Source organism: Peromyscus californicus, unplaced genomic scaffold, assembly GCF_007827085.1.
Source record: "Peromyscus californicus insignis strain IS unplaced genomic scaffold, ASM782708v3 Scaffold_21__1_contigs__length_65335640, whole genome shotgun sequence".
NCBI lineage: Eukaryota > Metazoa > Chordata > Mammalia > Rodentia > Cricetidae > Peromyscus > Peromyscus californicus.
In genome coordinates, this window is record NW_026294514.1 from 44305770 (window position 1) to 44328650 (window position 22881).

General features: G+C 39.8%; 1 protein-coding gene across 2 annotated transcripts in view; it reads left to right on the plus strand.

The window, feature by feature from the left end:
- The window catches only part of Tmem232 (transmembrane protein 232), a 277182-nt gene that overhangs the window by 73464 nt on the left and 180837 nt on the right, over nucleotides 1–22881 (plus strand). For both annotated transcript variants that reach the window (XM_052750220.1, XM_052750222.1), the window contains exons 9-10: nucleotides 9667–9790; nucleotides 13745–13997. In XM_052750220.1, coding sequence (XP_052606180.1) covers nucleotides 9667–9790; nucleotides 13745–13997 — 377 coding nt within the window. The remainder of the gene's footprint in view (nucleotides 1–9666; nucleotides 9791–13744; nucleotides 13998–22881) is intronic.

A 22881-nucleotide genomic window follows, 5' to 3' on the forward strand; every position in this document is an offset into this window, starting at 1 on the left:
GTCCCCCCCCCCCAAAAAAAAAAAAACCTCCCAGAAAAACCAAAGAAGAAATTTCAAATCAGGGCCTTTGTCTTTTAAATTGGGTTATTTGTTTGCTTGACCTTGAATTAATTATTTGCATTCCTTATTTATTTTAGACATTAACTCAGCAGATGTATTATTTCTCCACATATGAGTTCTCTCTCACTTCTTTCCCCGCTTCTCCCCCTCTCCCTCTTCGGTTGTAGACTATTATTTTCAGATGTGTTACACTTGTTTATGCTGTGGAACATTTGTTTAAATGATGCAAAGATGTGTTGCATTTTTTTTTAATGTTGCATTTGTTTAACTCTGTGAAGTTGTGTTTATTGTACCTGTGTAAAACACCTGATTAGTCTAATAAAGAGCTGAATGGCCAATATTGAGGCAGGAGAAAGGATAGGCGGGGCTGCCAGGTGGAGAGAATAAATAGAAGGAGAAATCTGGGAGGAAAGAAGAAAGAGCAAGAGAAGAAGGAGAGGAGGATGCAGCCACCAGCCACACAGCCAGCAGTGGAGTAAGAGTGAAAGTAAGATATACAGAAGTAAGAAAAGGATAAAGCCCAGAGGCAAAAGATAGATGGGATAATTTAAAGCTAAGAAAAGCTGACAAAAAACAAGCCAAGCTAAGGCTGGTCATTTATAATTAATAATAAGCCTCCATGTGTGATTTATTTGGGAGCTGGGTGGTGGGTCCCCCAAAAGACCAAACACAACCAGCAACACTCTTCCTCTCTTTTTTCTTCTGTCTTTCTTTGACAGAGCTTCATGTAGCTCAGTTTAGGTTTGAATGTATTGTGCAGTCTAGGCTGGCCTTGAATCTGTGGTTCTCTGTCCTGCCTCAGCCTTGTATTAATTATCTAACCATTTCAAATGTTATTCTATCAACACATATTTACTTAATTTGCCTTATTTATGGTTAAAGTTGTCAACAGGCCTTCAAGAACCAGCTATTTTAGACCACTACTTCATAGGTTTGGGATTAGAGATAGTATAAGCTGTTGTTATTTTTAGAATGAAACTGAAATCAGAGTCTAGAGCAAGATTCTAAGTGTCCAAGTAGAGGACATTTCCCAGGACATCAGTGCACTGTCAACTGCCTGGGTCATCTGAATCTTTATTTCTTTTTTCCGGGTGGATGTGAGAACAATCACAAAAGCGGGGACAAGGAATGCATAGTGTTGAAGAATAGAGGGGTAAACTGAGGTAAACTGATCAAGTGATCATCAGTGACTGCAAATAATAGAATGGACACAACTGTGGTGATATCGTGTCCTCCAATATATTGTGCACCCTAGTAACTTATCTGGGGTCAGAGAACAGGACAGCCACTAGATAGAAATAGAGGCCAGAAAATGGTGGCACATGCACCTTTAATCCTAGCATTACGAAGGCAGAGATCCATCTGGATCTCTGTGAGTTCAAAGCCACACTGGAAACAAGCAGGCATTTTGACACACGCCTTTAATCCCAGGAAGTGATGGCAGGAAGCAGAAAGGTATATAAGGCATGAGGACCAGGAACTAGAGTCTTTTATGCTTTTGGGCTTTTAGCAGCAGTACAGTTGAGATCAATTTGAATGAGGACACAGAGGCTTTCAGTCTGAGGAAACAAGATCAGCTGAGGAATTGGCAAGATGAGGTTGGATGTGGCTTGTTCTGCTTCTCTGATCTTTCAGCGTTCACCCCAATACCTGGCTCCGGGTTTGTTTTTATTAATAAGACCTTTTAAGATTTGTGTTACACACAACAATTGTTTGAATAGTGCCAAATTATTTTTAATACTGTGTAGCTGAAAGTTTTCCTGTGTCCTGCCCAGTTTGCAGCAGCTCAGACCCAAGTAAATACACAGAGGCTTTTATTAATTAAAATTGCTTGGCCATTAGCTCAGGCTTACTACTGACTCCTACACTTAAACTCAGCCCTACTTCTGTTAATCTATGTGTCGCCACGTTTTCCATGACTTTACCTGTGTGCCATTACATACTGCTCACTCAACAGCGGGCTGGCATCTCCTGACTCAGCCTTCTCCTTCCCAGAATTCTTCCTGTCTGTTTATCCCACCTATACTTCCTGCCTGGCTACTGGCCAATCAACATTTTATTAAAACAGTGTACAAAAGCATTATCTCACAGCAATACTGTTTCTTGTGTTTTTCATTTTAAGAAGGCAATCTTTCTTTAAAAAACTAAAAACACAATTCTAGTTAACAAAAAACTATTGATGATTAAAGACTTGCTAGGACCATTGAGATGGCTCCTCACTTGCCACTAAGCCTGAAGATCCGAGTTCAATCCCTGGAACAAGCATGGCAGAAGATGAGAATTAACTCTCACCTACACACATGTGCCTTGGCATGTGCTTGCATACACACATGCGTGAGTACACACAACTAAATAAATGTAAAGTTATCCTTAAGAGATTGACTAATTTTTTAAAGCTTGCATTAAATCTGTTCACAATAGCATCACATTAAATATAAAATAACTTTTCTTAATATAGTGTGTAGAGTACTTACATAACAATATGCACAGATGCCACGAGGTCATCACTCCAGATAAAACAAAGCACTGATCTAAATAGCAGAACTACACCAGAAACACCTTCATGCCTTCAAGGGAGTCTTCTGTCATTTTCATGGTGTTCTCTCTGATATCATTGAGGGGAATGTGAAAACTGAGGAGTAAATTATATTTAGAAGAAATAGAGATATTGAAGGGATGGTGAGAAGTGGGCTCTGTCAAGATTCTCTTGATTGTGACACTTGAGGGATGATACCTTTTAGCCTCCAAAATACAACATTAGTGAGTGTCGAGGAGTAACCCAAGAAATGTCAGTTCCTGTGTGTGTCAGAGACAACACAATGATGAATAACATTCAGTTATTTAATGCAATGAAAGATAACTTGACCAAGATAGCCAATGAAATTTCATTTACAGTGGCCAAATCTGTCCAAACAAATAAGTAGTTCTTGTCTGTTCATTCTGATTGGTTGGTCTGTAGCTAACTCATATATCCTCCCTCATGACTTCTTAGAACCCCAGTTTTACACTATCTATAATACAAAAGGAAACAAAAACAATCAGGAGTTTTAAAGTCTGCGAATAGACAGGATTCATGAGAGGACACACACACACACACACACACACACACACACACACACACACACAATCTATCATAGAATTAGAACAGCCTTACATAGAATTAGACCATGATGTCCCAAGAGGAAAGGGTGTCCTAACACCAGCACAGAATAAAACACACAGGAGAGTCAGAGGCCTGGAGACTGCAGGAGCCCCCAGCTGCCACACAGTCCGCTTTGTCCACCCAGAGCTTGAGGCAGGCAACTTACTGGAAAGCAGGCCTCTTCTGAATGACTGAATTTTATATTCTCTCTCATACTCTCGGTGCTCTACCTTGTAGTTTGATCTTTCACAAAGTGACCTGTTTGCTTTGGAGAGACAGCCCAAACCAGCTCCAAAGGCTTTCAAATATAACATGGAAAAAAAATACTGTATTTTTGATTGAGTTGTTGGCCAATGAAGATTGCTGAGAAAAGTGATATGACATTTCAACAGAACACCATCATAAAATCCCATCACACAAAGCAAAATAGCCAGTTCAATGTGCCCCTTGCATGTATCAAAAAAAAAAAGTTTGATGATTTAAAACTGTATCCATGTGGCATATGTTTAGCAGACTTTAGAGTATTTGTGTTTGTATCAAAACAAAGAATCAGGTTCTTGGGGACAATAGACCCTGCACGTTTCAGATAGATCACTGCCATCCCTTGTCTATCTGTACCCAGAGCCCTGGTAATCCCAGTGTTCACGGGGAAGTTTCACGGGAAGCATTTAAACAAAAGTCATGGTACACTCTCCCTTCAGTCTCCACGAGTTGAGGTGGCTGTGTGAGTATTCAGGTTTCTAGTTTCTTGATTCTTCTTGATTCATATCCCATTCTTGAAAGATCTATAGATCCTCCACCCTGTTTGTAATCATTCAGTCCTCTAGTGGGACACATACAAATTTATGTATCACCACATCATCATTAAGTGGAGACACCATCCAGCCTCAAGTCAGGAGACCTACATTTCAGACCTCTTTCTGCCTGTTCCATTCTCAATGAGTCCCTTAGCACTGATGGACCAGTTCGCTGAACATTTAGAGGAAAAACAATCATTCCTTTTACATCTTTTCTCCCTTCCTTTTCCTCCCTCTAAATCTGCCCGTGTAAACTTCTTCTCTCTTTCAAATCAGGACCTCTTTAATTGTTGTTACATATGTGTATGTGTATACACATAAAACATAATATATATGATACATTAGACATAAATACATCCTGCTCAGTCTGTATAATGTTACTTATAAGTTAATCAAATCGGTTTCTCCTCCTTTCCTTTCCTCTCCTCTCCTCCCCTCCCCTCCCCTCCCCCACCTTTTTTTTTTTTTGAGACAGAGTCTCACTATATAGCCTTGTCTAGCTTGGAGTTCACTATGTAGACCAAGCTGGCCTCTAACTCATAGAAATCTGCCCACCTCTGCCTCTACCCCATCTTTCCTAACCTAGTGTCCGAATGGGCTGCAAATACATCTATTGCAGTCCACACTTGCTCCCTCGCTCTCTGTCCCCCCTTTCACAGCCTTGTAAAGTTTAGCATCTATTGCTACTGTCATTTCCTAACTGGTCTCTTGGATGTAAATCTTGCCCTCAATAATGTGTCACACGTGGCGATATGCTGCCAGGATTACAACGTAAATGTGACTGCATCCCTTTTGACAGTATTTACTAAGGAATGGCTCTCCATGACACAGGAGCCACAGCCAATGTTGCACAACTTCCATGGTATTGGAAAACCAGTCGGAGCAGAAATGGAAGATCCTGTTGGCTGGATTCACTGCCATTAGCCACACAGACAGCCGGAAGTGGCTGTGGGAACTGACAGGAGAGGAATCAGTGGTGGTGTGCCTGAGAAACAGGCATTGCTCCCTGACAGGGCCTTTGGTCTTCCCCAGTGGCTTCCCTGCTGACACAAGAATGAGCCAACTCCTGTAACACAGTGGAAGAACCGTTTCAGCAGACAGGATCAAGATCAGAATTTTCATGTAGCCATCTCTTTCAAATATAAAAAAAAAATCAAGCAGTGCAAGAGAAAAGAATTCTTTTAACTGTGTGTCCACAAGGGTGACATTAGCAATACCCCACACACAATGAAGACTAGACTAAGATTTCTAACCCTACTCTACTCCATGTGTTGGTATATTCCTGTGTTTCTTTATGATATTCAACTAGTTATTTAGAAGTGGCTACTTTCTACTCAAGGAATTAGTGATGTGTTTGCATTTAATTATGCATGCTTTTGGGGAATCCTCCTGTCACTGCCTCCCATCTTGTCAGGGGAGCCCTGGGATTATAAATGTATTCCGTATTGCATCCAGCTTTACGTGGATTTGGGGGATTAGAACTCAGGTACTTACCCTTGTGTGTGCAGTACCTTTCCCACTAAGCCAGGTCCTTGGGCCCCTGTAAGAAGTATTTTTAAGAGTTATGGTCTTCTCCGAGGAATCAGGCTGGCACTTTTTTTTTAAGTGCTTGTCATAGTATATATTTTCACTGGTTCTGAGGGAGTCTGCTTGTCCAGTTTTCTTTACTTATCTCAGAATGAGAAGAGACCCATGAAATTAGACATTTTAGGCTAAGGTATTGGTGTTCACAGATGTTAACATCATGTTTTAGCACAGTGGTTTTAAGTGGTTGAAGACTGTGACCCTGCCACTGTGATCATCAAGGACCTCCATGTGTCCCCAGTCTCAGTAAAGCCCACCCCTGCACCCCAATGACATCTCTTCTCCTTGTTGCCTCCCCATATACCTCTCAGGGTCTTTTATCATCTAAATCTTCCTAACTCTGAAGAAAGATGAAGAGATAAAGGTAAAATGAAGTACAGAATGAAGATTCTGGACACATTTTTTTTTTTTTTAAAACCCAATATCCTAAGGTAAAAGATTATCTGTATTTTTCCATGGTTCTGTGACTCACAGGACAAACTGAAGATGAATGTAATTAGTTTTCTCTGCAATGTTTTCTTTGGGACACAGGCTGCTGAGTTTCCCAGTGTTGAGACTGGGCATTCCTTAGTGCTTCTCTGAATCCAGGTCCACCAATTTTATGGCTTGTGCTGTCCCTGTAAGTTGCTGCATATGACCTTTGCCTGTTATCAGTTTTAAAGGTTGTATAGATTTTAATATAGGCAGTGTTTTCTGAAATATTTATGGCAAGGTTGGAATAACCGCTATGAATGCTACTAATTGGAGACAGTTTAGTTTCATTTTTCCAGAATGGCAACCCGCTCATTGAGAATGTAGTTTAGAGGAATAAAGAGAACCCAGAACTCTTCCAGATGCTGACGGTCTCACTTCCTTACCGATGTGTGTGGGTGTAAATAATTGTGAAGCATGGATCAGTCTTTTTGTTTATGCAATTAAGGGAAATGCACAATACCTACTGTACCTTGCTTGGTGCCTGTTTAGTTTCACAGCTTTGTGAATCAAGTTGCTGATAGCTGAACTTCTGCATTTCAGTGAGCTTGAGAAGGAGGCAGTGGTGCCTTCGAATGTTCAGCCCCTTCCAGCTCAAGCTCTGCCCTCTGTGTGTGCATTGATTTTCAATTTTGACTTTTAACAAATTTCAGCTCACGTGTATTGATGCATCTATTCTATTTTTGGCAGAAGCAGTTTTGCTTATAGAAGGTATTGCAGCCTGCAGCATTGATTGGAAATAGTGTGTTTCTAAGGAGGCAGGACTTCTTTCTGCCTCAAGTGGCTGGCACGGAGATAGATTTCAATCCATAGTTCAGTGAGCATGCACTAGTTTAGATACAGCTTTCCAGACATAAAAGAGGACAGAGGAGAGAAAGGCCATGGAGGCAGGCTGTCCTCAGGGGCAGGGTGGCATGGTGGAAGCTTCTGAACTCTGTCTTCCATGGACCTTGACCCTCCTGTGGAGCATGTGTGGTGAGTGTGAGGCATGACTTGGAGGTCACTAGACTTCTTTCAGCGACTCCAAGACTTTACAGAGAAAGTTAACAATCTCTTTACCTTTTAGCACTGGAGAAATAGTAATTCAATGCAGCTCAACACTCTAATCCAGTCCTTTCAAGCTGGTGATGACCCATGACTACTAGATTTTGCTATTTGTTTATTTACGTGGACGACTGAATTAAGACCGAGCTGGGGGGAGTGATTGAAAGAGGATGCACCATTTGTTCAACAGCATATACTTTAAGTAGCAGAGCTAGAGTTCTGTGCATTCTTTCTGGCTCCGAAGTGCATGGTCATACGTACTGTGTTAGGTGTATCGGTTGGGATTTGGTCTTCCCTGTGTTAGAGAAATCCAGCTACACGTGGGTGACAGATAGGGCTTCCGTTACTGCACAAGACATAAATGTGTTGTGATAGGTGCTTAGGTCCTCCTGATTCTTGTGCCGCCATCCCTAGCACATGACTTCTCTGTTACTATAAAGTGGAAGTTCACATTCTGGTAGTAGTATGTGTTCCAGGCAGGAGGAGAGAATGGATGAAGGAGATGGAATTTTTTTCCCTTAAATATGCCATTTTTTAAAATTAACCAGAAGAATAATAGCTTACCTTTTACTTTTTTTAATAATAGCTTAGCTTTTGTGTTTTGTTTTGAAACAGTCTCATCATGTAGCCTGGACTGGCTCCGACCTTATATTCCTCCTGCATCAGCCTGTCTAGTGGATGGGATTACAGGTGTGTATCAGCACACCTGGTGAGGTAATTTTGTTTCTATTTCATTGGCCAAATCAGCATCACATGGTGCTTTCAATGTTCAAGGACATAAAGAGTTAATTTGAAGTCAAATGTTCTGAGATATATTATCTCTAAGTTATAGCTCAGTACATTTTGATATAGATCTGTCATTTTTGACAAATCTACTCATATATTCCATCCAAGATGCACAACATTCCATGTTGAGGGACAATCTGTGCCAAGCATTTTTGCTCTCTTGAGTGGAACTCCTGCTCTTTTAAGCAGGCAACAGTTGGCCCCCACTACAGTGAGGTTTAGTGTTGAAACACTTAAGAAATGACTTAGGAAAGGAAGAATCACAAAACAAAGCGATATGCCAGAGAAGATGGTAGTTACAGTTAAGTGAACATTAAAAGGAATGAATGCATGGCTTTCAGGCTTAGCTGTGTCTACAGTCTGTAAGGTTAAAAAGAAAGAGATCTGAAAAGTCTGAAATGGGCCTGAAGTTGTCAAATTGAAATCAAATACGATAATTGGTGTGAAAGCGCCTTGAGATCTGGAAGACTCTATCCACGTACTTAGAATTGTCTTTGTCTTCTAAAAGGCATCCCTTTTTGTATTTTTAGAACCTATTTTATTAGCATATTTTAATTGTAGAAAATAGTGATTTCCATTATGGAGTTTTCTTACAAGCACAGAATGTACTTTAATCATATCTACCATCCCTTCTCTTCCTCAACCCTTTGCAGGCTCCCATCCCTTCCCATAGAGGACCCGCTCTCTGCCTTTCTACCTTCATGTCTTTTTTGGGATCTAGATTCTGAATAAGAGGGAAATACGGATTTTTTTTTTTTAAAGATTTTATTTATTTACTATGTATACAGTGTTCTGCCTGCATGTATGCCTGCCGGCCAGAAGAGGGCACCAGATCTCATTACAGATAGTTGTGAGCCACCATGTGGTTGCTGGGAATTGAACTCAGGACCTCTGGAAGAACAGCCAGATACTTGTTTTTTTGAGCCTGGCTTTATTCACTTAACATGTTGAGTGTTTTCATAGAGAAAGGATGAAGAACAGACCCAACCTTAGTGACTGGAATAGCATAGTAGTGAAATTCAAACATACTTATTAAATATCCTGGATGTTAAATTTACAACTACCTTAAGCCAAGGCAGTAAGCAGCTCTATAGGCTGTCAGTTATACAGTTGCTATCTCTTAATTCTCTTTCAACCTACTTCTTTTTCAGTTGGGTGAACTGAATACAAGGGCACGAAGTGTAAAATTTCTTGAAAACCTCATTCCATATGAACATTAATGGATAATGACTTTCATTATAAATTCCCACTTATATAGCATTAAAAAACTAACCTATGATCTTATTCATTTTTGTGAAATACATATTTTATTTCGAGATATGCCACTTTTCAAAAAATAAAGTAATGCTGAGTTTTTGGAATATTTACCTAGATAGTTTGTCATTTGTTTTATAAGTTTGGATAAAAAACATTCTTCCAGTGACTCCATTAAATCAGTTGCAAGAAGGCAAAGTCGAAAGCTCATGTAAGGACCTGAGGGCTCTCTGGAGAACTGCAGTCCTTGAATGCAGCATCCCGCAGGACCTGTGGACAGATGGGAAGGATGCACAGTGCTTATTAAGCCAGCCTTGTCAGTCCAGTATCTTAAATTCACACATCCTTACAATGTCACTCTTGTTTGTAGACTTTTATTGTAATTCACGCCAATCAAAACCCTTTTAATATAGAAAATAAACGTATCTGATAATCCAAACCTTCATTCCCTTTGGCTTCAATGCTTTTTCATTAAAATTGGTTACTATTACTTTTTGTTAAGTTCTTTCTTATTTGTTCACGATCCAGGTTGGATTCAGCACTGGCTTTGCTGGTCCTGGGGGAAGCTGCTAAGCTGAACATGGCCTGCTTGAAAACACTGATGGATCTAGTGAGCAGTTTCCTCTCCAGCAGCTTGTTTATTCAGAACCAGGTAACACGTTGAAGTTTAGATGTGAAAAAAGACCCGACTGGAAACATGCTTAATCCTTATCATTATGTAAATTACATATCATATTTGAGCACATGATATGTATAAACCTATAATATTCAATAATTAAATATAAAAGTGAATATTCACTTATCATAACTTTATGATTAATCATAAATGCTTTATTATGATGTCTATTACATTTTGTATTTTACACATTTATTATCAAATCTGTTTGTATGAACTTACCCATCACTAGAAAACATACACCCCAAGACAGAATTAGAATTAGAAGAACAGTTAGCTTTATGTGCTCTGTTATAACTGTGTCCATCACCTGCATTCAGTCCTTACTTATCTCCTGATAGCCTTTCCTGTTCTCTTTTCTGCCTGTTATACTGTAACCACGTGTACATTTGTTTATACAAAAACATATTGTTGATTAGATTCTGCATATGAGGGAGAAAGTATATAATCCAGTGTGAAATGTTAAATGGCTATTCTAGCCATATAGAAGTTCATTAAGAGGTATAGAGTTTGGGTCTGGTTAATTCTTGTGTGTGGTTTCTCTAATTTGAAAATTCTTTATAATAATATTTATAAAAGTTTTTGAAAATTTTACATTTTAATGGAAAGGGGATCATTTCTTTTTTTGTTGTTGAATATTAAGTTTGTTTTCAATTTTTAACAGTTAAGAAACAATATTGAACTAGAAGTCTTTTAATTTATTTTTGTATTATTTGACAACTTCATATATAAATACAATATATTGTAATCATATTCATCCTAATTTTCCTCTCTTGCCCCTCCCCCAAATTCTGCTGACCTCCTACTGTTTTATGTCATTTTCCCCCCTTCTTTGTGTTTGATTTTCCTTTTTTTTGGTTTTAATTGAATTTTTTTATAGAATATATTCTGATTATGGTTTCCCCTTCCTCAACTTCTCCCAGATCCTTCCCACTTCCCTACCCACCCAATTCCACACCCTTTCTCTCTCTCTCTTTAGAAAGCAAATAAACTAAAACCAAAACTAACCAACCAACCAAAGAAACAAACCAAAGAAAGTACACAAGAATACACACACACACACACACACACACACACACACACTAAAACTCATAAAAACACAAAGTTGGAAACCACAATATATAAGCAAATCATGTAGAAGCTTTTTGAAATAAAACATAAATGACACCACCAAATAATGGGGAGGCCACGCCCCAGCTAGACATCTTTTTCCACAGAGTGAAACCTTCATTGGCAGGAATGGGTTACGTCTGACTGAGTTGTTGGCCAAAGGGGTCCCATTGAACCCCATCAAACATCTCAGGCTAATGTCAAGGCTATTCGTTGCTCCCCACAAACTGAACAGAAGGCCCTGTTGCTGAAGACAATACTTACATATCTCGTTGAACGTGGAGAAGTCCGGCTGGTGCCTAACTAAAGCCTTTACCCCTAATGACTAGTGTTCACGTTACTAGAAGGTACTCTGCATGCTACCAGAGGAGAAAGATAGCCACCCACGAAGCTACAGACCTTGTGATCTACCAAGCTAACCTGCCCGCAAGAGATTCTCGTGCAAAAGTAGCACAAACATGGAGGGCGCAATCATATATATATATATATATTTGACACTCTGGGTTTAGTTAGAGCTGCTTGTAAGAGTATAAGTAGGGAACTGTTAACTACTAGATTTGAGTCACTTACCAGCGGCTATGCAACTAAAGAAGATCATTAGCTAACAATAGATTCTCTGGTTGGGGTAGGGCCTCATGAGTCCCTCCACCAGCAATGATGGAATGTGGTCTCAAGATTGCTGGCATGAGGCAGGTATCTATAGCATCTGTGCTTTGGTGATGGCAACAGCTGTGTCTTACCCAGACCACAGTGCTTTCACAGCGTTCTTTCCCATTCTCTGGCTCTTACATTCTTTCCGAACCCTTTTCTACAATGTTTGCTGCGCCTTCAAGAGGGTAATAGAGATGCACATCCTGTTTAGGGCTCAGCACTCAACTCTCACCATTTGATCAGGTATGGAACTCTGTATAAACTGCTGTCCAGAGTTAAAACAAACCTCTCTGCCTGCCTCAGTCAGTGTTCTGTTCTGTGACCACAGCAACTCTCATAAAGGAAAGCATTTCACGAGGGCTGGCTTACAGTTTAGAGGTGTAGTCCATTGTCATTATGGCAGGGAGCATGGTGGTATACAGGCAGGCATGGTGCTAGAGAGGTAGCTAAGAGTTCTACATGTGGACCCATAGGCCGCAGGAAGAGAGAGCCACTGGGCCTGGTTTGAGCTTCCGAAGCCTCAAAGCCCACCCCCAAGAGACATACTTCCTCCAACAAGGCCACACCTACACCAAGGAGGCCACACCTCCTAATCCTTTTAAGCAGTGCCACTCACTCCCTGATGGCTAAGCATTCAAATATATGAGCCTACAGGGGCCGTTCTTACTCAAACCACCACACTGTCCAAGGTTAAGAGCAACATAGTACTAGTCTATGGGTTTATACATGAAAATTTAGAAGACCCTTTTCTACATGCTCATTTAGTAAAAATCACAAGTGTATTTCCACTTAAGGTCTGTGATCACCACAGCCATAGACTTTAGACCATATTTACAGTGTTGGGCATGCATCTGGTTCTGTGGACTAGACCTCAAATGAAATTACGGAGTGGCTGGTTACCCATCAAAGAGTCCTGCTGCTATTGTACCAGTGGGCTTGTCTTCCTCAGAGACTGGAATTGTAGCTTTCAGTGTCTACAGCTGGGGGATACTGTGGAGTTTTGTCTCCCAGCAGTCTGCATAGGACATTCTGGAAGCAGGAACACTAGCCATCATGGAGGGAGCCTCTAGTTCCACTCCGGCTTGATTTCCCTGTACCCTATAACCAAAGTATGTGGCATCATCACCAGTAGGATTTTTGCATCTGGAGCTATCATTCTTAGAAATAAAATTTTAACTGCATTTTTCACTGTTTCTTTGAAATACATTAGTTAGTGAAATACTATGATCTCTCTCTCTTTCTGCCCCCCATCCCCCGTGTGTGTGGTGTTTGTGGGTGTCTGTGCTTGTGTATGTGTGTCTGTAGACCAGAGGCCAATGTTAGGTGTGTTTGTCCATCCCTCTCTGTCTTATGTTTTGAGACGGTCTCTTATTGAACCTGGTGCTCACAGAATGGGTAAGCTGACTGGCTAGTGAGCCCCTGGGATGTTCTGTTTCCCTGTCACAATACTAAGATTGCAGGCATGTGTTGCTACCTGTGGGTGTTTTATGTGGGTGCTAGGGATCTGAACTCAGGTCCTCAGGTTCTCACAGCAAGCATTTATGCACGGAGCTACCTCTCCTCTAGCTGCCTCATTTCTTTTTCTGTGTGTTTTCCTATGAACAGGTTCTTGGGACACATTCTTAAATTCTGTCCCAAAAGTTGTAATATTTTTGTATTTCTGTGGGATATGAAAGTTACACACACTAGAGAAGATTATTTTCAAACATTATATGGAGAGTAACATTTCTTTTAATTTATTATTTGAGAACTTCATGCACGTAAATCCATCTCCTTCTCCCGTACCACTTTCTTCTGCTGTTCCCTCCCAACTTCATATAGTCTTTCCTTTTTTTAACCTGCTGAGAACACTTAATGCTGCCAGTATATGGATGGGTATAAGGACAACCACTTGGGCAACCTACTAGGCATCGATTACTAAAGAAATTGAATGCTTGTTGCTTAACATATATATTAGTTACTTAAATTTCTGAACTAATTTTTTTTATAAAACATACCCATCCCAAACTAAATTTTAATGAGTACATTTTGAAAATTTTAATTTGTTTTATAACAATTGCATGACATTTGAATACATTGTTTTTTTTTGTTAAAACCATGCTACATATACGGTCTCTGACAGAATATACTTTGATTTTCTAATGCATATTTTTGAATTTTTTGTTTCAGGAAGAAAATTATAAGGCATATGACCTTTCCTGGGCCTCAGAGGTTATCTTCACATATACAACAATTATTTCGGAAGTGTGCTTATACGCGGCTACCTCTTCTCTGAGGAAAACAGCTTTGATTGGGTTCTGTGACTGCACAAGTCTACAGAAGGAGGTTGCACTCATGGACAAGTCAGAAGAACCCCCAGAATTAGAGGGAACAAGCATTTTAAGTCTTTTGAAATATTTCTCTTCCAAGATCTCTGTCAATTGTAAGTAACCTGCTTTTCAATTTAGTGAATAATACTTTCTCAGTGTCCCCGTGTTCTATGTATAATAACAACTTTTCACAAAATGCTTACATCTAAATATGAAAAATAGCTTTCAATTCAGCAAGACTTCCTAGGGACAGTATTTTATAAAATGGATTTTTATAAATCAATAATTATAAGACAGACGATACGTAAAATAAGCTCAGTAGGTTTCTGGTTTCGATGATGTGATTTGCAAAGTTGATATGGGTAAGGCGACTGTGGGATGTGTCTGCACTGCGGTTTCCTCTCCACTCTGCTCCTCCCTCAGGGGCTTTCTTTGTTCCTGTGAGTAGTGGCCTTTTCTTTCTTTCTCTCCTGTTTTTTTTCTATCAAGAAACTTCTCTTCAATTACTGTCATTGTCGTCATCATCATTATCATCATCATCAATTACTATTACTATTATATTTTGCTATGGGGTTTCAGTTGGCCAGAAATTAACCATCTTCCTTCCTCATCCTCTCACTGTTGGGGTTCAGGCTTGTGCCCACACACTCAACTTCTACTCACTTTTATTCATTGTACTTTTCATTGTGGGTCATTTTTCATCCCTGATTCCTTGAATGCCAAATCTAAAAATAATCCTAGTACTATGATTCTTGAGACTAGCAGAATCACTGATACTATTTTTAGAAGAGGGACCCTAATTTGAGAAGACCTTTCAGGCTGATTGAACCTCACAGGTATACTGAGAGTTGTTGTAGATCATTGTGGATTGAAGAGACAGGGCTGCAGATGACTGAGAATCACTGTTCTTTAAATGAATCATGGTAGAGGCCAGGCAGCAGTAGTCCCTAACAGATTGGGTTCTAGAAGATGCTCTTGGTATGTTCACACGTGATGTGAAGACAATGGATAACTTTTTCCTCATTGACACCATGATCGCTCTTGAATTTTGCAATGAAATACTTAAGCAGAATTTTTTTCAGTGCCTTTGCACAATGGACAAGAAGGTATTTTTAGCAGTGGACGCCTTTATAAAGACTTGATTCTAGAGGAAGAAAATAGATATATCAAAAGCACTCTGTAAAAATATCAGCATATGTTCTACAATAAAACATTTATATGCAATAAATGATATGCCATTTAATATTCTGCATATTTTAGAACAGTCAGTGATGAATAATCTTTGTAGTTTCTTTATAAATAATTGAGTTAATTTGGTTACTTAATGACATTTGGCTAAATACACATCAAAGGCTGTGTTTTACAATTTTACTTCTCCCTATCAAAACAAGAGAATGCTTTACTCTGAATGTAGGATGTTGACTCCCCAGTTCTCATGTTTCTATGGAGTGTATGGCTTCCTGTGTCAGTAGCTATCATGAAATTCTATTGCTTGATAAGTGAATGGCCCACTTATCAATATTTATTTTCAAAATAAATATTCAAGTTAATTTTATGAACTATCTAAAACACAGTATTCAAGGAAACTTAGAAAGTTTTGTAAACATAAACCTACTGTAATCTTGTGCACAAATATTAGTAAAAGAATGAACCATATATTTTCACAAACAAAAATAAAACCACATGTGTGTATTTGCATCTGTACACACATAGTTACTTTTTGTGTAGTTTGAATATTAAGTATAAGATAGATGTTCAGTTCTATTTATGTAATTTTGGAAATTTTAAGTACTTTTCATCATGCAGACATACACGTAAAATAATTTTAAAGTATCTTTGAATATTCAAACCCAACCTTTTATATTTATAATTAGAATATGCTCAGTAGGGAATTACAGATGGTATACAGTCGCATTCTACTGTAAAGTATGAAGTACATTAAAGATTAAATAATGGCTGTACAATTTGGCAAACACTAAAAACTAACAAAACAAACCTTGCAAGGTACAGAGCAGACAGATGACCTGTTAACGGAATCCCAGTATCCTGCTCTACCCAAGCAACACAAAGAACATTCTTATGGCAATATTGCTAATAAAAATGTTTCAATGGGGCTGGAGAGATGGCTCAGCGGTTAAGAGCACTGGCTGCTCTTCCAAAGGTCCTGAGTTCAATTCCCAGCAACTACATGGTGGCTCACAAACATCTGTAATGAGATCTGGTGCCCTCTTCTGGCCTGCAGGAATATGTGCAAGCAGAACACTGTATACACAACAAATAAATAATCTTTAAAAATGTCGGGCGGTGGTGGCGCACGCCTTTAATCCCAGCACTCGGGAGGCAGAGCCAGGCGGATCTCTGTGAGTTCGAGGCCAGCCTGGACTACCAAGTGAGTTCCAGGAAAGGCGCAAAGCTACACAGAGAAACCCTGTCTGGAAAAACCAAAAAAAAAAAAAAAAAAATGTTTCAATGAAGTGACTGTTTCACAACAGATTCCTTGGTACTCTGCTCTGGTATTTCTGCCCCTTCTGTGATGTTCTCTAAGTTACAGATAGAGGAGTTGTGATGTAGCTGGGCTCACCATGGTAAGCTGATCACATCATTGCTTCTAGTGGTGGTTTTTCTCTGATGGTCACCATTTGATGTACAGAGAAACTTGTTTGCTGAAGGGTGGTAGCTATGCTTATATATGGATATAGGATAAGACTTAGGATATACAAAAGAATCATGCTGATCTAGCAAAGTGGTGATAGGAGATTCTTTTCTAAGGCCCAGGACCTCACTAGCCTTGGGAAGATGGCTTGGTTTCCAGCATGAGGCATGATTTCCCTCTTGTTGAGAGGGCCTTAAGTACAGTTAGACAGCTGTTGGTTACCACCACCATGTGAGTGCCCCTGCTGCACCTTTATGGGTATCTTGCTATGCTGGTCATTGTTGGGACCATAGGAACTGCAGCTTGTAGATGTAACTGTCTTATTAAATAAGAAACACAGAGACAATTGCAGAGTTAAAAGCTCAAGAGGTCAGAGCAATAGCTAAGAGCTAAAAACCCTTTCTTACCCTATAGCTGCTGCTGTCCTTCCTCTCAGCAAGAGGCCTACTTCCTGTCTGTCTGTCCTTTTATTGACTTTCTGTTCTGCCTTCTCATTGGTTGTAAAGCCAACCACATGACCTCCTTGTCACTGCCTCTTTATACAGACCTCCAGGTCATCTATGGTTGGTATTGAGATTAAAGGCATGTGTCTCCATGTTGGCTGTATCCTTGAACACACAGAGGTCTGCCTGTCATATGATTGGAATTAAGGGCGTGTGCTACCACTGCCAGACTTCTGCGATGGCTTGCTATTAGCTCTGACCCCCAGGCAACTTTATTTATTAACATACAAATAAAATCACATTTTAGTACAAATAAAATATCACCACAGCAGCTTGGTAGGACTATCAATTGCTTTCCTCTGTTGGCAAATTGCATAATATTTTCTGGTACCATGGAAAGTAGACTGGAGGAAGGTAACTGTCAGGTTAGATCCAGCTCAAATAATCTGAGTCCTGTGTCCAAAGCGTGCTGTGTCTTTAGCAGTGAGGGGCTTACCTTCAGTCCCTGAGAGGCAACAAGGGCAACAGCTGGAGTCTACCTTGTTAGAGAGTCACTTGGACTACTACCCATATGAAAGGAGGTTTTCACACCTTGACAGGGAAGGGAGAAAATGTTCTGTCCCACCCCTAAACAATGAACTACAGCAATTAATGATGGCTGGGATAAAGCCCTCTGAGAGGAAGGAGCCTCAGTTGAGACAATGCCTTCATAAGATGTGGCCATATGCAAGCCTGTAAGGCATTTTCTTAATTAGAGATTGATGGGGGAAGGCCCACCTCTGGTCTGGTGGTCCTGAGTTCTATAAGAAAGCAGGCTGAACAAAGCCATGAGAACAAGCCAGTAAGCAACACCCCTCATGGCCTCTGCATTAGCTCCTGCCTCCAGGTTCCTGCCCTGCTTGAGTTCCTGTCCTGACTTCCTTTGATGGTGAACAGTGATGTGATGGTGTAAGCTGAATAAACCCTTTCCTCCCCAGCTTGCTTTGGTTATGGTGTTTCATCGAAGCAATAGAAACCCTGACTAGGACAATTATTCAATTCAAAGCGGTCAACCCTGAAATCATATAAACACAAAGAACAAAAACGGATACAGCAGGTTATTTTTATATATTTGTACATATACATACATACACATATATGTACGATAAAGTGATAATCAAAGACAAAGAAGCTATACATTCGAGAGTGGGGGTGTGGGAGGAGTTGGAGGAGGTATCTTGGAGGGACTGGAGGGAGGAAATTAGAAAAGTGATGCAATTCAATTATAATTAAATGCATTAAAATTAAAAATAAAACATTTCAATGATTTAGTAGTCACAAATGAAAAGAAGTACTTATTATGGCTTTGCTTTTTACCTACAAATGCTGCAGGATCATGGAAATCAGGCACACTATGATTCCACAGCTTGAAAACTCTCTTTTGCACAATTGCTTCCCAGCTGACATGCTCTGTTCTCCTGCTTAGGGCATCAGAGCCTCCGCCTAGTGCCCTCTGCTAATTAGCATTAAGGACATTTTAAATCCCATTTTCAAATGTTCCCATTTCTGTTGTCTTATTCCACTATAACATTTAACACTCTCTAAATTCAGGTATGCTTTAGGTATCTTTCAATATGTCATACGTACTTCAAAGTTTGGAGATAATATCTCTTCTTCTTACCCCTCCTTCAAAAGATTTATTGCCTGATGTGTAATGTGGCAATTTTTCTGGTTAGTTTTGTTGGTAACTAATTCTCTTCCTAATTTTTTTTTATGTAATACCAAGATTCTTTACTAGTCCAATGCTTAATACTTTGGTTATAATTCTGTTCCTTCCTCATTCGTCCATTTTTTTTTCACTAGACTAGTCTTTCCCTTTGTATTTTTCCACTTCTAAGGAGTCTGGATTTTTATGTCTGTGTTTGTTCTTATCTTATGACTGAACACAAAAAATCTCCAGGAACAATGCAGAAGACTGCCTTTTTTTGTAAAACTGGAGAAATTGGTGATGCAAGTAACCATTAGCAGTAAGAAAGACAGAGAAGGAGAACTCATACTTAGTTCTCAGTGCACGCAAATTTTATGTGGAAAGTAATACTAGTGGACTCATGAAGGGCTGTTGTAATGGCTTCTCTTTGGTTGAAAAGATTTCAGGATTGTGTCTTCAGTATAGAATACTAAATAACTTAGTCACACATTTTATTATCTTTATATTCTAATAGTCAAAGCATTAGAAATGTAAATAATCAAGGAATTTATATATTTTGAACTTACTATCTTTTTAGAAACATTAAATGTCAGAGGGCTTTGTATATGCTTGATATGTGAAGATCTAACACCACTTTGTTTCATAACATTAAACAGCTAGCTTTAAGGTGCTGTCCTGCTTAGCTTTGGCTGTCAACTTGACACAGCCTAGAGTCATCTGAGAGGGAAGCCTCTCTTGAGGAATTACCTAGATCAGATTGGACTGTGGGCATGTCTGTCAGGGATGGTCTTGATTATTAATTGATATGGAGGGCCCAGTCCACTGTGGGCACTACCATCCCTAGGCAGGTGGTCCTGGGTTATATAAGAAAGCTAATTTGCTAGGCTAGTCACTAGAGTAGACCTGTCCAGGCACCCTCTGGACCACTGCCAGCAGACAAAAGTGGGGTCTACCTTGTGGATTCCTGAGAGCTTCCCCAGCACCCTGCCTCTCTATTCCCATGATGTCCTCATCTATCTTGGTATCTTCCTCCTTGCCCTCCCACTCTGTTCCTGTTCCAGCTTGATCCTCCCATTTCCCTATGTTTTCATCCCCACTCCTCGCCCTCTGCCACCTCCCCACACCCAGTCCACTCTAGGCTCAGTGTGCTGGGTTCTGCTGACTCCCCATGGGAGACCTCGATTTGGGGGATATGGGGATGCAGGGTGGCTTGGGAAAGAGGGCTGAGGGGTGGGAGGAGGGAGGAGGGGTGATCTGTGGATAGTATGTGGAGTGAGTAGAAAATTTCTTAATAAAGAAAAATGAAAGAAAAAGAAAGAAAGCTAATGAATGAGCCAGAAACCATAGTTCCTCCATGGTTTCTGCTTCATGTCCTTCCCTGCCCTGAGTTCCTGCTCCATCTTGCCTCCATGATGGACAGTGTCCTGGAAATGTAAGACAAAATAAACACTTTTCTTTTCCCTAAGTTGCTTTTGGCCAGAGTCTTTTATCACAGCCGTGGAATGAAAGTAGAACAGGCATATTATTTTATTTTCACAGATACCTGATGAGTGTCATGCTTGTCTCAGTCCTTGTCCTGTTGCTGTGATAAGACACCATCACCAAGTCAATTTTTATAAAAGAGAGCACTGAATTGGGGGCTTCTTTACAGAGCTTTAGTCCATTAGCATCATGGCGGGTAGACATGGTGCTAGAGAAGTAGTTGGGAGGTCTACATCCTGACCCACAGGCAGCAGGGAGAGAGACTGGTCCTCGAATGGGCTTTTGAAACCTCAAAGCCCACCCCCAGTGACACACTCCCTTCAACAAGGCCACACCTCCTAATCCTTCTAATCCTATCAAACAGTTCCAGTCCCTGGTGACTAAGCATTCAAACATATGAGCTTCTGGGGCCATTCTCATTCAAACCACCACAATGCTTTTTTATCTTATTTACATTTAACCTATATGTGTGTATATAGTTTAATAATGACAAAGTCTTTTTATGTTGACAACTTTTGTTCTTATTTAAAATGTATTATTGCTTAGATACTGATATTTTTTTGGTACATTTGTCAAATACCACCTTTTAATTTTTTAAAACTTTATAATTTCGAGTTTTCTCACTTAGTTTGTGTTGCCATTCAATTGACTTCCAGCTTTCTTGTTTTTTAAAAAAGAAATACTCAGTAGCTCAAACATGGAGCTCCTATGAGAATATTACATATAACTTGACAGTTAAGTTCCATATAACTTGACTGAATGCATCTGAGCCTTGGTCTAATCTAACAGTCTTTGAGGAGTGACCTAAACTTGACCCCGGCCTGTCTATGTGGTTTAATATTTTGTGAAGAGTCTACCCTGGAAAGTAACTGCTTTGTTGTTGTGTTACTGTGATCCATCTGTGAGACAGCATTACTAAACAGCTTGGCCTTGGTTGGCTCTCTGTGTGTCACTCATACTAAGAATATTTGGGAGCTGGGAGATAGTTTGCCTTCAAGCAGTATGCTTCCCTATACATCTTCACATACATGCACAAGCATGTACACAGAATTACATGCATAAATGTGGGCCACAAATATTTGTTTACATGCCATCCATTGTAGCATTTGATATATGTAGCACTGAATCAGGGACAGGAAAGAATTATCAATAAGCTGAATTTGTATAATTAATTATCCATTTGATATTTAAAATTTTAATGATCACGCATTGTAACTCTACCTTGTAAGTTCACAGTTCCTTGTGGAATAGTCCACTAAATAACTAAAAGAAAATATAATATAGTATCTTCATGTCTGCTAAGGAAAGAATCCATAAAAGAGAGAAATCACAATTTTAAAAGACATAATTAGACAATTCACAACAAAATTTTATAAAATCTGTGCATAAAAATTGGTTAACATTAACATGCCAACGAAGGCTGGAGAATGTGTGCATGTTATGATGCAGAGAGGATGACAAAAGGGATTCTGTCATCGCTGTTGCCGTCCTCCCGCCCCGTGTCATTTCTAACCTTGGTGGTGGCTGTGACTGGACCAGGAACAAATTCTAACTTGTGTGTACCTCTTTTTCTCAACTGCCTCCTTCCCCGAGATGAAGCTGTGTGCTGTACCCTGGCCTGCAAGTCAGATTTTGGAATATTAAACACATTCCCCCTTCTTGTAAATTTCTCTGAGAGAGAGTACCTACAGCATCCAGTGTGTGATGAGTACATCAGCTCTCCAGGATGCTTTCTGTTTTCTGACACTTCAAGGTGGGGCTACGGGGATCTGGACCAACCTCACTGCAGGGAAAATGGCCTTGGGCCTGGGACCCTGGAACACAGAAGCAGCTTGGTAGGACCTGTTATGGGTTCTCTTTCATCTCCCATGTATTGCAGCCTTGAGCTGGGCAGAGAGTTCAGGAGAGTGCAGGAGAGGCAGAGGGAGTGTTTTCAGTTCAGAATGGGTGACAATAACTGGATATAGTAAGTGTAAGGAAGAAAAGACTCCATAGCTTATTTGTATTTCCATTTCCAAAGTAATGTTAAAACAGCTACATTCTGTGGCCTATGACCGTGACATGCTCAGCAAACATGAGAGCAGGCACCCCCCCCCCCTCCTGTCAACACTGCTTCGGTGAAATGCAATGTGTGGCATCTATAGAAAATAATTATAGATTTAAAAGCTTACACTGACTTCTACATTTATTTTAGGATTTTCATAAAATCCAAATTAACTAGGTAAAGGGTTACTGGGATATTTTAGAGTTCAAACATCTTGTCATTTTTCTCAGGAAGTTTTGTCATCATTTCTATCCAACTCTGTTTATGTTTCAATTAAAAGGCTCCTACTGTTTTGTTCTGCTTATCTGTGGTGCAGTTACTATAGGGCAGGGGTTCTCAACTTATGAGTCACGATCCCTTTGGGGGTTAATGACCCTTTCACGGGGGTCACCTTAGACCATTAGAAAACACAGATATTTACATTATGATCCATAACAGTAACAAAATTATAGTTATGAAGTAGCAATGAAAATAATTTTATGATGGAGGAATCACCACATCATAAGGAACTATATGAAAGGGTCTAAGCATTGGGAAGGTTGAGAACTGTAAACGGAAGGCAGAGCTTTCTGTCCTGACTTCCCCATCCCAAATAAACATCCATATAAATATTAATTATAAATGCTTGGCCATTAGCTCAGCTTATTACTAACTAGCTCTTACATATAAATTAACTCATTTCTATTAA